Below are 14,768 nucleotides of genomic sequence, written 5' to 3' on the forward strand. Positions count from 1 at the left end.
CACTTTTCTGAATGGTGGGAGAATCAGGTATCTGTTTTGCTTCTTCCCAGCATATCAAGATAGAACATACACACACACACACACCCAAGCACACAGTCCTATGCGCTTCCCTGTGATGTGACTGTGTTACTTTTTCACAGTGGCACCTGAAAGATCTTCTATTCTGGAAGACATTCTCACAGACAAGCATCTTCCTTTCAGGTGCCACCTCCAGAGTTCTTCGCCAGGAGAAGCCCAAGGAACTCCCTGGGAATTTCTTCCAAGAGAACCTGCAGAGGCTGAACTAGCTCGATGCCAGCACCCCTCCCCCCCTCTTCCCTCTCCCCCCAGGAAATCCCAAGAACCAGCCTTGATTTTCATATACAGGAGCCTGAAAGCGCCTCCTTTATCTGGCCCATCGAAGCCTCTCTCCGGAGAAACAGATAGGAACACGCACGATCGGTATCAGGTGCAGCACAAAGAGGAACACCGCCCGCTGTAAACAGGTGGACAGGTGCGGCGGCGGGGTGGAGAGTCGAGCTCTGGTGGGACCGAGGGTGGGAAAAGGCTGCGGGATGAACTCACTGGGGGCAGGCGAGGCGGCGACAGGTGCCACAAGTCAATTTCCTACACGTCGGAGGCGAGGATCCGCTCAAAGAAAGCCTGGGTTTTTTCCCCGTCTCCAAAGCACGGAGGCAAGCTCGTTTCGAGCAAGTCACTTTTTAGAGAATACGCTTGAGCGACGCTAAACTCATAACCGCGAACCGGGAAGAGAGGAGGAGGGAGGCTTGTCCTAGTCCCAGCGGGTGCAATCGCCCGTCCGGGTTGACGCCCGAGAGGACCCAGAGGTCGGTGTTCCGGAGTCATTAGCCCGACTGCTCAATAGGCTTTTTTTTTTTTTGTTAAGTATGCCATTATCTTTATCGAAATATAATAGTATTTGTAAAAATAGTCCTGGAAAATGTCTTCTAGGGAGGACTCGTGTAGCACTAGAAGCTCCACTCTACTGGGGGCGGAGGGGTGGGGTCTAAGAGCAGCCGTCCACCTTTCGTGCCCGAACTTCTTCCCTGCTGAGAATGTAGTCCTGCCAGCACAGCACCCAACATTCGCCCATCGATCTGCTCCCCTCTCCCTCAGCCCGGATCCCCATCCCGGGCAGCGAGAGCAGGTGCAGGAAGCGCGGCAGCCGGGGATGAAATCCCAGGGGAAGCGGTGGGTGGGTGGGTGGGTGTGGGTTAGGGGCAGAAACACCGGTCGGACCTGCCCGGACTCACCCCCCCCCCCTTCCCTCTCCCCTTTCCAGTCTGCCCAGCTCGATCACTTACTTGTCGTATTCTTGTGTCATGTCTGGCAATCAGTGGGTGGCAGAACTGGCCCGGCTGGTTGGGACGGGAATTGGCTGCGGCCCGGGCAACTGGGGAGGGGAGCGCGAAGCCGAACAGGGCAGAGAGAGCGCGCAGCCCGCCGCACAAACGGGTTTTGTCAGCTTTTCTCGCTCCCTCGCCTGGCTCCCGGGAGTCGCAGGTGGAAGGGGAGCAGCGGCCGGCTTCCCATTGGCTCCCGCCGGCAGGCTGGTGGTGGGCGGGACGGAACCCCAGCGGAGCAACGCCCTTGCGCCACGCCTGATTGGAAGGGATCAAGGGAGGGGGCGTGGCCAAGCGGTGTTGCAAAGTTCCAAAGCGAACCTCGGGTGTTGCTGCGGGCGCGGGAGCTGTCACAGTCACGCCGCCGAGCCCGGGCGAGGGTGGCCTCGTGGGGGATTCCGCGATTGCCGCTGGCAGGAAAGCGGCTCTCCGGCTTTCTCGAGAGGGGGGTTAGGAGACGGATCCGGTGCCTGGCCCGTCCTTCGGGTCATTTAGTACAGTTCCAGCTATGGTTGACAGCAGCAAGGGGGAGCCGTGTTGGTCTACACAGCAGAACGGCTAGAATCGGATCCAGTCGCAACTGAGAGCCCACCAAGGTTTTCAGGGTACAAGCTTTGGAGAAGCCAAGGTTTCTCCCTCAGATGCGTGGATGGGATCTTTGACTCTCCAAAACTTGGAAAATCTTGTTGGGCTCTAACGTGTTGCTGGACTGGAATGTACCAGCTCTGGTTGAGAAACCATGAGTGATTACGCTTCCACCGTTCATACTAAGATCTGGGTTCAAATCACTCTTTGGGCAGCCCCCCTCTTTGCCTAACCTACTCTACAGGGTTGTTGTGAGGAGAGAATGAATCAGGACAATACTGAATCACGTCAACCTCCTGAGTTCTTTAACAGAGGGGCAAGATGAAAAATTTACCTCACAGAAAACCAAGCACCAAAGATGTTCAACAATGTATTTTGCTGAGAAATAATTAAGTTTCCTGGTTCCATCGTGAATAATATTTATTTTTCCTATAGCAGCATTCAGTATGCAGAATGCTTGACAATCCCATTGAAGCCCCAAAGTCACCTCTTGATGTGATTTTGGCATGAGCCAGTGAGTTTCCTGGTGCAGTAGCAGTTTGAACCTGTCTTTCTCCTGTTCACTGTCCCTTTCGTAACAGGGCACTGAAGACAAAAGTAGGATTGGCCCTATATGGAAGACTCATATTACCTGGAACTGCATCATATACCCCTCCTTCACATGTACTCACACAAACACGTAATCAGTGACTTCAGTTATACCATATTGAGGGTCCCTTGAGTTTCAACTCCACATCTTCTCACATTCTTCTTTCACCCTAGTCCATGCAAAGGTAGTTTTCCACTGCTAGGTCCAGGACAAGTGAATGTTTATTGGAAAAGCAGCAGTACATGTTGGATTCCCCACCCCGAACTCCCATCATGTTTAGGGTACTCTTTACCTTTAGCAAGGAACTTGGATCAAATGTTTGGCTGCTCTCTACTTGGACAATCCTATTCTTTTTCTCTACTGGCTATATTAATAGATTATTAATCTATTATATATATAATAGACGCACTGTATTTATATATTAATTAATGCACTGTAACCCACCTTGAGCCCACATTGGCATGAAGGGTGGGATAGAAATCCCATCAATAAATAAAATGCAGAACTCTTACAATATACCACCCTGTAAGATACAGTCTTCTTGCCAAATCTTCAGCCAACTCACATTTATTTATTTCCATTTATATCCCGCCCTCCGCACCGAGGCAGGCTCAGGGCAGTTTCCATTTAAGACATAAAACCGTTTAAAACATAAAGTGAACCTTTTGATGCTATTATCTTAAATTCAAAGTTATGTTCTCTGTTAACAGATCTTAGATGTGCCTTTCCGCTGCTGCTTCAGGGCAGCTTGCAAGAGGTGGTCCAGATGTTACCTGAGGACTGGAGTGGACAACAATCTAGTTTGCAAATGCCCTGCGGAACTGTATGAGCTCTTGTAGGGCCCTAACTTCTTCAGGGAACTCATTCCACCAGCGGGGGGCCACTACAGAGAAGACCCTGGCTCTAGTTGTCATGAGCCTGGCCTCCTTAGGGCCAGGGATTGAAAGCAGATTTTGTGATCCAGACCAAAGTGCTCTCTGGGGAACATATGGGGAAAGGCAGTCCCTAAGGTATGCAGGTCCCTGGCCATATAGGATCTTAAAGGTAAGGAGCTGCACCTTGAAACGAACCCAGTATGCAACAGGCAACCAGTGCAGTGCTTTCAGCCCGGACTGAATGTGCTCCCATAAGGGAAGACCCAATAGCAACCTGGCTGCTCCATTCTGCACTAGTTGAAGCTTCCGGGCTTGAGACAAGGCAGTCCCATGCAGAGGGCATTGCAGTAATCCAATCTTGAGGTGACTGTAGCGTGGATCACTGTTGCCAAGTTGTCACGTTCGAGGTAGGGAACCAATTGTCTTATCAGCCGAAGATGATAGAAGGCTGATCTGGCAGTGGCCGCCACCTGGGCCTCCATATTTAAGGAGGGATTCAGGAGCACCCCTAAGCTTTTAACATGGCAAATTTCCTGAAATGGGCAAAAGATAAAAAAAAATGATGAAAAATCTAGATAGATAGCTACATTACATAAAGAGTCCACTGGCACCTTAAAGACTGAAAACATTTATTCCAGCAACAGTTTGGGGGAATGAGAGCTTCATCATATACATGCAGACTCCTATTTTAGTTTAAGACAATGAAAAAGCAGGGCTTGCAAGGCAGAGATGTACTGTCAGGTGTCTGGCTGAGGACAGCAATGGTCCTCTACCCGGCTGGCACTCCTGCTTCTCCCACCTCCACCCCCACCTCACCCCCTCAGGAGACAGTGCCATGCCTGGCAGCTTTACTACCATCTCATTGATATTACTGTATTTTATTATTTAAACCTTTTATTGTATTTGATGAGTATTTTGATGCACACTGCCCTGGGCCCTGTCCTATGGGAGAGGGTGGTATAAAAATTGAAATAAATAAAAATCTTTTGTGCCTGTAGTCAGACATTATTGGGTACATCTAACTAATTATCGCATTTTATCCTGCCCTGTCTCCATTGAGCTCAAGGTAGAATACACTGTTGCCTGTTGTTTTGATAGCTGCCTCGAATGCATGGAGAATCTGTGTGGCTGTGATCCCAAACACACTAGGTGATGGTGCCTGAGCCTATGCATATATTTACTCAGAAGTAAAATCCATTAAAAGCAAAGTACGGCTGCATAGAACTGGAGCCTTATAGTTAAATTCAAAGTGTGCTTAGGATCAAGTATTTTGTTAGATCTGCTCCAAAAACAAGATCATCTATCGGAGGGTAAAATATTGTTTGTTGGCTTGAAAGTTGATCTGGTTGTCTAAATGGTTTGCTGGGGTGGGTGGGAGTACAAGCACATACAGGGCTCCAGGCAGGGTGGGAAAGACATATGCTTCATCAAGGTTATGCTTTATCTGGGGCAGTGATGCTCTGAATTCTTGGTGCTTGGGGGACAACAGTGGCCTCTTGGTGGCACCTGGGTATTGGCCACTGTGTGACACAGAGTGCTGAACTTGATCCAACATGGCTGTGCTTATGGGCCACTGGGCTTGACCCAACAGGACTGTTCTTATGTTCTTAAGCCCTAAGGCACCAGCACAGAGTACAAGGCTATTAACCATGATACCATGTAAGCTGCTTTGGGGTCCCATTGTGCAGACAAGTGATATATAAATGAAGTAAATAAGTAAATAAAAATAATATGGTCTATAAAGGCTTCAATCGTATGAGATTGTTTGTATATGTTGGAATGAGGGAGGGTGGAACCGTATTTAAAGTCTGTACTGCCCCGGATAAATGATGTGTGAGCCCTGAGTAGAAAGAAGGGACAGCCTTCAGAATGAGTAACCTTCCATAAGCAGTTAAAAAAGGCAGACACCCCACCCCCCGCCTAAAGCACAACATACACATAAATTAAAAAGGATAAAACATTATGTACTAAACACACTAATCAGTGAAAGAAGGCTTGTTCTTACCAAATTCACATCACTAATTATTTGGCTGGCTCCTGCATGGATGACATAAATGGCTATGCCAGGCCACCCACAAAAAGGCAGGGACATCTACCTGCACTGGGGACTGCTCCATGTAGACAGGGTGCTCGTGTGTGTGTGACATTGTAAATCATCAACCAAAAGAAAACAGCCTTAGGAGGACTGAATATGCTCCAAGAGGGACAGAATGTGAATAATAGAAGAACAAAATAATGGTTGAGAGAAGAGTCGGTTTGCTCAAGCCACTGAGACCCTCCTGAAGAGGAACATTTGAGAGTGTGGACTGAGATTTCCAAATTAACCCCCCCCCCTCCAGAATGCCTGGCACTTGTAAAAAAATAAACTGATGGACCTTTGTTCGAACAGAAACGCAAACTCAGGCCACTCACAGACAAGATAGGGGTCTCTACCACCTCATCAGACTTTCCAAGTAAGCAGAAAAATCAACCAAAACGACCTCCTGCCAAAATCCCGCAGAGTACCGAACATGCTCCAAACAGGCAGAATGCTGAGAACAGCTGAGTGTGATTTAAAAGGGAAAAGGGGGCAGGGGGAATCATTCCACTGAAGTCCTACTTAGAAAACCTTGGAGGGGGAGATTTTTGAAGGAGTGTACTGGAATTTGCAACTTGTCCCCCTCTGTCCCTGTTTACTTACTTTTAACTGTGACCCTCTTTGTTTTTCACATGTATACAGATCAGTTTTGATGGGGACTGTACTGCTTTGTACACTCAGGAGTAAGCCCTACTGAAATCCATTGACTAATTCCAAGCAAATATGGCAAGGATGTGGCTGAAGGTCTCACACTGAAAATTAACACAAGGCTATCTTTTTGCAATTTCCTCCCACTTTAAAAAAAAGAATGAGCACCAAGCAGATTCCCAAGCTCCACATACGCACAAGCATCTTGCTTCATAATCTTCCCTAGCAGGCACTGTGTCAGCTGACACATCAAACATAACTCATATTTTAGAAGGGGATGCAAAAAGCTTTCATTTATAGGTCTTCACAGACGAGCCACACCTGGAGCTGTTTCTAGGGATGCCTCCAAGTGAACTTGTGAAGATCACAGCCCGCTGTGTTTGTTGTCTGGCAGTGAAATATCCTTCAAAGGTAGGCAACTAGTGATGGGGAGATCTGAGCAGCTGCCAGGAGCTGTTTCTATTTTCACAGCACCTGCTCAGTCGGATTCATTAATAAGTACCAAGTGACTTTGACAGAAATCTGGAAAAAATGAATTCTAGGCTTGGGAGTGGATTGGCCATTAAGGCCACTAGGAAAAAGACCCAGTAGGCTGATGGTCTGGCCATCTGGGAGAAGCCATCCCCCACCGGGGCCACCCTGGCTCTAGATAAGGCAAGACAATTGGAGCAGGGGTCACTGGGTGTATGCAGGGCAGGGGGGGGGTATTTGCAAATTTCCTGCACTGTGCAGCGGGTTGCACTAGATGACCTTGGAGATTCTATGACTCGCTTTATGAGGGGCAGCCATACAAAAGGCAGGCAAGAACCACAGCTACTGTGAACTGGCAGCCCCCACCCTGCGCAAAGCAAGCAAGCCTGCTCCCCCGCCTCCCGCATCCAGTGGGAGGAGCCCTTTCCAGAGCAGCTTTTGCCTTCCTGTCTGCCCATTTAAGCTAACGGTCATGAAAGGTCGGATGCTGGTAAGGCACTGAAGAACTCCTGTTGTCAAGACTGCCTCACGTTTGTGACACCTCTGCACAGTAAGCAACTATGCAATAAAGATCACGGTGGAAGTCATAATATCTGTCTATTTCTTGATTCAATAAATATACTACAAATACAATGGCAGATTATTAATTACAAATACAATCGGCTCATGAAATCTCAACATTACAATATAAATGCAGTACAAAGAGCATAGCTCCAAATTTTATTTCACTTTTTGGAGCTATGTTCTTTGTACTGCATTTATATTGCAATGCTGAGATTTCATGAACCAATTGTATCTGAAATCAGTGATCTGCCATTATATCTATAGTATATTTTTTGAATCAAGAAATGGACAGATATCGCTTCCACAGTGATCTTTATTACAGTTGGTTTCTGTGGCCACCAGTGGTTGCTTGTACCTCTGTACAGAAGACACATACAAAAAGGAATAATAATGTGATCATCTTTTTATGCAGGGATATTATTGAGTGTAGTTGGCTATGGTTTTCCAGCTTCTGTATGTATAACAATGTGTGTCCTCACATGCATATACAAACTAGGGGCCCACAAGAAATTGTAGGGAAAGAAGATAAACCACTGAGAATTTCTTCTCTCTCCCCCTTCCAAGATACTTGATTAGACTTGTTTTTTCACCACCACCCCTTACAGTGACTCACCTCTTCTCAACATTCGCTGAATCCTCATCAGGCTATGCAAAAACCTTGATCTACTCTGCAGGTACCTCTTGTTGCTACCTTCATTATATACCCCTGGGCAGATAGTTTGTTCTTTGATGGAAGTAACACACACAAAAACTGTAAGACAGGGTTTTCTCCAACAACCTGAAGGAAAAAAATGTCTTGCCTTTTAACAGAGGCCTTATGTGTGGAAGCAGGCAAGTTAAGTTTTTCATGGTATGCAGGTAAATAACATCACCTGGTAAGTAACATTTCATTCATTCTTATTTTCTCCCTCCAGGCCAGTTTCTAACCCTACATATAGCATAGTAATTTTTACACTGAGAAATATATTGTGTAGAAATCTTGTCAATTTGGCATCTTTCTAAGTAAATTATGGTTTTATATGTTTTATTGAATTGATTGTTTTTATGATGTTGTAAGCCGCCCTGAGTTCGCTTGCGGAGAGGGCGGGATATAAATGGAAAGTAATAAATAATAAATAAATAAATAATTCAAACGCACACTGAAGCAAGCAAAATGGATGTTCTCAACACAGATCCTGCTTATGACCGTTCCTTTATGAATTATTTTTTCTTCTTGTTTTTTTTTTTAAATTTGTTAATTATATCCTCACTAAGGCTGCATTATTTGAGGTGATAGATTAGTGTTCTTTATTGTAAACTGAAAATCTGTTAATAAAAATCTGTTAAAAAAACACACATAGATCCTGTCCATAAATATGAAGAATGTAAATTTACATTAGGTTGTCCATTTTTACAAAATACAACTGACAAATCATCATCACAAGAAATATGTAACTTCAACTTCCTGCCTTGAAGTACAATAGGACTGCACTAGAAACAGAGTTTTCAGAGACAGACAACAGTAACCTGAATACTTCTAGTTGCATCCCCCATGATGGGATAAATCATACAGAGTTATCTATGTAAGTTCAATAACAGACTGCATAACTGACCCAAACAACCTGAAAGAGGTCCAGAGAAACTGGATAAATTCAGATAAACAGAAATGCTGTTTGCAATGATAAAGCTGTAAAGAATCAAAGTTTAGCTAACTGAATTTCTAGAGACAGATCAAAGCACAATCCAGAGAACTTAAAACATTACACAGCAGTTTTAGTTTGCTGAGGGTTTTAATGTAATAAGTTTCCATGATAACAAATTAACACATTTGGTAGACATTACATGGGCCAATTTCAAGACTGGCTACTCTACTAAAAGTTTTTTTTTTTTTTAATCTTCATGTTTCTGTGGCAGAAATTAAATCTACTGGATCTTATCCTGTAATCTGCATAGGGGTATATTCAGATAACATACAGGCAGTAGGAGGAAGAGAAGAGGAGCACCTTTCCCCAGGGTTAAAGTGCCCTTGATGAAAGCAGAACAATATCTGCCCGCTCTGCTGGAGTGCACTCACAGGAAGGAAAACCTGTCCCAATCTTTGGAACAAACTTCATACCGTTGCTTTGCACTTCAATCATTACCAACATTCCAGAATTCCACAAGGATTCCTCCTAATAAATTTAAATAAAAAATAAGAATGAAAGCCTCTGCTCCCTTTTTGCTGATGCTGTGTCTAGAATGATTCATTGGTGATAGAGTTCACATAGTTGCTTCCAGGGATGGAACACCCTTCTGTTGAAAATACCGGGTGGCCAGAACACTACTGATTAATGGGCCAGTCACAAGTAAAGCATTCGTACCAATGCTCTAGATCGGCAGATGAGAAACATGGTTTACACCTTGAGGTTCCTGGTACAGCTGATACACTGTAAGTTACAGCTGGTTATTTCTAATCAGTGGATTAGGACAAACTGCAGGGAGCTGACAATCAAATATGATAGGCTACATCCGAATAAGTGGAATACTTGCCCGTTAAAAACAAAATGGAAACTAGAACACAAATAAAAGGGAGGCCTAGTCCTATTATGCAAGCAAATGATGGAAGAAAAGGGTGGAGTCATGATGACCTAAGAAAGCTTCTGCAAAAGATAAAAGACTAGAGGGATCCAAAACTCAACTACAGATTCATACACAAGAGAGACATTTCAAAGCAAAAAACTTTACCCAAATCATCTTCACCTTTGCAACTCCTGCCCATGTACATTGTAACTCACCTCCCTGCCTGTTCCTCTTCAGAGTTTCCTTTTCCTGGACTACTCCATTTTCCAGTCATCTTTTTATTAGATGGCTTTCTTATGAGTGGTGCTATTAAATAATTTAAAACCTACCTTCCTCCCCAACAGAAACCCAAAGCAGCTGACATCATTATCTGCTCCTCCATTTTCTCCTCACGACCACTCCATGAGGTAGACTGAGAATGTGTACCGGCCCAAGGTCACCCAGCAAGTTTCCATGGCAGAGTGGAGATTCTAACCTCCTAGTCCAGCACTCTAACTGGAGTCAGAACAGAACTACGGCATCATCCCCTTAGATGCAGTGCAGACTAATGTAGAGTGATGAGAAGAAACAAAAAACAAAGCACCAGGGAGAAGGAGAAGACCTCTCTGATCATGAATGGCTGATTTCTCATGTTCTTGCCTCTTTGCCAAGTCCCAGGCCTTTCTGCTTGGGCCTACTTCTCTAAAGGATCTGAGTTGTTCAGTCAATAGCAGGCAGAAACCTGAGTAATCAAGATCCATTGTGGACTTCTAGACAAAGTTTTCCTCTGGGTCCTTCCTTCACAGTGGAAATTTTGATCAGTGATTCTACAACCATGTGACTGTTCACACTTGCCAACTACTGTTACATAAGGGGCTTGTGCTGAAACTATATTCACACAGAGGTAATATTTGTACCACCCAGTACCTCCACATCAAAATTATTCATTTTGTTTAAGACTGCCTTTCTCTTGACCAAGACAGGTCCCAGGTGGGTAATGATAAAATACAATAAAGCCATATAAAATAACTTAAAATGCATTGATTTAGCATTAAAAAATCACTTAAAAATATCTTGCACACATATTCCTAGTGGCCCAGCTCCAAACTGCTCTAAATGCTCTGCAGAATAGCTCTGTTCCGCAGCCTCTCCAGAAGGGTAGAGATCTCCGCAACCTCTTGTGAGAGGTTGTTCCAGAGGCATGGAGCAGCCACTGAAAAACCTCTGAGTACTTACAGAATGCACTCTAGACAGCAGGGGCATAAGCCCATAGGCCCCGCTGGGAAGAGCAAAGCTGCCACACAAGAACATGCAGCAAAGCACTTTTCTAAGTCACCACCATGAGAACATAAGAATACAGGAAGAGCCCTGCTGGATCAGAGCAATGGTCTATCTAATCCAGCATCCTGTCTCACACGGAAGCCAACAAATTCTTCTGGAAGGCTAACAACATGGCATATAGGCAAAGACTTTCCCCTGGTGTTGCCTCTTAGCTCTGGGATTCAAAAGATTAGTACCTTTGAATGTGGAGGTTCCTCTCAGTCATCATCACCACTAGCCACTGATACAGCTAACCTCCATGAATCTATCTAATCTCCTTTTAAAGCTGTTTATTCTTGTGGCCCTTGTTACATCCTCTGGCAGTGAATTCCACATTTTAATCACTCTCTGTGTAAAGCAGTATGGCAATCTGCAGTGGTTACATGCACTCCTTTCAAAGGTGCCTCTAGCCTATGTTCATTTGACTGCAACCACTTCAGCTCTCCTGCATAGCTTGTGGGGGTCAGGAGGACCACCAACAAACAACAACTGGCCTTTGGCAATTGTTCACAATGTCCTTTTCAAATGCAGCATTCTCCCTTTGTGACTCAGGGTTCTTGTATCTAGTGTAAAGTACTTTAGGACTCAAATCTCATTGATCTCCACAACACCTCTGCAAGGTCTCCTGTTAGTATAAGTGAAGACAGACTGGTGATACTTTTTAATGCACCATTTCTGCAGCTCTCAAGGTTCTCTTATAGAGAAGTTTATTGTTCACTACTTGCCAACCCCACCCCACCCCAAATAAATGAGCTCAGAATTTACAGTCACACAGCATTTATGATGTTCTGTAACCCTGGAGAGCCACTGCTAGTCTGAGTAGACAATACTGACTTTGATAGACTGAGGGCCTGATTCAGCATAAGGCAGCTTCATACGTTCATACGTATGAGTCTTATACCATAAAATAATGTCCACTTATTTCTAATGGCCAAAAATTCTCTTGCAAAAAAAAAAGGAAGCAAAAAAAAATCTGATATAAGAGTCCCTTCTTTCCTAAAAAGAAGGAACACCATCCCGGATAAAATGCTGGTTTTTGCTGAAAGCTTTCTGTAAATGACATGGAGATCAAGGAGCTGCAAATTCAATATGAAGAGAAGAGGTAGTTAAGATATTGTTTTGTAGGCACACACCCTGCCCTTGAGCTATCCAGCTCCATGTGCCTGCTTAAGAAGTGCAGCTCCACCTCAGCAGAATGTTGACTGGACTAAAATCATTTGCATCTCAAGATCAGCCAAACTACCATTTCAGTAAAGACCATGTGCCCCCACCACTCACTCTACATGCCCCACAGCTATCATTATACCAACAAAATGTTGACTGATTTGCCTAAAAGGTGCTGATATCAATCCAGTGAGAGGCAAGCATCTTTTACTTTTAAAAATCTATTCTGCTAATGAGTCACAGTGTTCTAGAAATTAGACAAAAAGCTCTATTGCAGTGCACTGAAATTCTACATTAAGCTACTCAAGCATCCATAAAGGAGGATGGCTAAGCTCTTGGATCAGAAATCTGCACACAAGCCTGGCACTTTACAAGGATGCAGAATTGACTGCTGAAGTCACTAAAGAAAGCTGTGTCTGTAATTAAGTGTGCATCATTTCTTCAAAAGGAGGTAAGCAATTAAACACAAGCCTTTAAAATAAGATTACTACAGTAACTCAAACTTAGGTTCTAAAATAGGGCATTAGCTTAGTGGGCCACTCCAAATTGCACAAGCATTTCAGGCAGAATACATTATTACACTTTCTGAAAATCATGGCCAAATCAAGTATATTTCATCAAAAGATGCATCAGGACTAGCTTTCTTGCCTTGGAAGTAAGGCCATAATAGTCAATAGTAGATCTTAATACACATTATGGAGCATAACAGAAGCAAACAGGAGAATTCCATAGCAGTCAATGCCTGATGATATTATTAGTAGAGGTTATTGATCTCTATAGAATCAGTTAATGTTCCATAGTAAGTATTGAAGTTCTTAAAAAAAGTTTTTATTTTAGTGGTTTAATCAAAGACCAAAAGAGGCCTACTATGTGAACCATATTTCTTGAAATGCATTAAAGACAAAGTATTGGCATGAATCCAACCTTCCTCTAGCCTCAGGAACCTTCTTGCAATTTAAGCAGCTCTTCCATTGGTGGAAGACTGGTGAGGCTGGAGGAAGGATTCAAATTTTGTTCACAGATGTGCTAGTGTAGAGGTAAAGATACTCTTCACTGTTTGATACGCAAAAGAGCCTGAGCCTTCAAAGGACTTAGTGCTGGTCTACTTCCCAAAAGCTGTGAGAAGTGAAAATGGTCAGTGCAATAGAAATGAAGACGTATGCAAGAATTTTTAATTCCAATATATTAAGGATTCATTTTTACAGTGGAAAACAAGGCTACCTTTAAAATGAAAAAAGGATCAGAATGCATACAGATATATCAAAACATTACAAAGTTATTTATATTATATAAAAAAGAAACTTTGATAAAACATAGTATCAAGATCTCTCCCCTTATGCAGTTTTCTTATATATATAAATTACATGTACAAAATAGCTGCAAAGAGAACATCTCAGTCCAATCCTCTGCTTTCAGTGGTGTTCACCAAATCAACTACATGAGCTGTATCACTCATGGAGGTCTTCACATTGTTGTTTTGGCCAATGTTTTTTTTTTTTCCGCTTTTTTATCCTGGGGGATTCTAGACCTCTGAAGAATCTGTGTTCTACAACACACACTTCTTCATGGATGAGAGAGGGCTGGACCCTTAGGATGAAAGAGAACAGGCTTAACACAAACCGGTAGGTATGAGGAAAGTCTGACTCTTTATAGTGTGCCAGGTGACCGCATTCCCTGAAAAGAGAAAGAAAAAGGGATATATTACATACACATCCTAAACTACAGAATCCAGATAGATTCTGGTGGGTAGCTGGGTTGGTCCGAAGCAGCAGAACAAAGTTCAAGTCCAGTAGCACATTTAAAAGTAAAATAAAATAATAAACTTAATTAAAACTTTGTTGGTTTTAAACATGACACTGGACTTGAGTATCCAGATAGGCCCATTCTGTCACCGCTAACAAGTGATATGGGGTGGAAAACTTTCCAAGATGAAAAATGCCACATTTTTCTAAGGAAAATTTTCTACCCCACATATGTAAATATAGCCTCTCTATAGTTATGCTGTTATGTTGCAAATCAATCATGTTAGAAAACCTAAGTTGTGAGACATGAAGCATGGGCAAACATCAGTGCTTGTACATGGTCCTGGCTTGTACATAAAATTTTTGCCTTCTTTTCCTAATATTACTTACATTTTGCTAGTATTATTTATTAAAGTTGGAATTGGAAACTATTCTGAATGTCCTGGAAAACCCACATCACTGCTGCTAACTATAACTTTTCTTGTACTTCTCCTTCTAGTTATACAGTACTTTCAATCTGCCAAGGGTATTATAATCTTTGCTGTGAACTACCCTGTTATACCTTATTACCCTGTTATCCCATTAGTCCCATCTTGAACTTGAGTATCCTTGTGTAAGTTTCTGTCCCTTATCTGCTATGGGACAGAAACTTACACGATATGCAAGTCCAAGAAATAGCCCAATAATTCATCAGTAGCCCTATTCTTATACAACTGTGCAAGGCTTTTTTGGTAGAAAGAGCCCAACAGGAACTCATTTGAATATTAGGCCACATCCCCTGATGCCATCATTGTTTCACACAGGAACGCAGTTCCGGCTGGCTTGGTGTTAGGGGGTGTGGTTTAATATGCAAATAAATTCCTGCTGGGCTTT

General features: G+C 43.5%; 2 protein-coding genes across 3 annotated transcripts in view; both read right to left on the reverse strand.

Moving 5' to 3' along the window:
- Positions 1-1,475, reverse strand: part of GRHL1 (grainyhead like transcription factor 1) — a 77,906-nt gene extending 76,431 nt beyond the window's left edge. Inside the window, exon 1 of the mRNA XM_060234100.1 lies at positions 1,305-1,475. Within this exon, the coding sequence (XP_060090083.1) occupies positions 1,305-1,324 (20 nt within the window). The 5' untranslated portion in view covers positions 1,325-1,475. The remainder of the gene's footprint in view (positions 1-1,304) is intronic.
- Positions 1,476-13,303: 11,828 nt separating this feature from the next.
- Positions 13,304-14,768, reverse strand: part of TAF1B (TATA-box binding protein associated factor, RNA polymerase I subunit B) — a 67,893-nt gene continuing 66,428 nt past the window's right edge. For both annotated transcript variants that reach the window (XM_060234025.1, XM_060234033.1), the window contains exon 15: positions 13,304-13,827. In XM_060234025.1, the coding sequence (XP_060090008.1) occupies positions 13,602-13,827 (226 nt within the window). In that variant the 3' untranslated portion in view covers positions 13,304-13,601. The remainder of the gene's footprint in view (positions 13,828-14,768) is intronic.

This window comes from Heteronotia binoei, chromosome 1 (assembly GCF_032191835.1).
Source record: "Heteronotia binoei isolate CCM8104 ecotype False Entrance Well chromosome 1, APGP_CSIRO_Hbin_v1, whole genome shotgun sequence".
Lineage (NCBI taxonomy): Eukaryota > Metazoa > Chordata > Lepidosauria > Squamata > Gekkonidae > Heteronotia > Heteronotia binoei.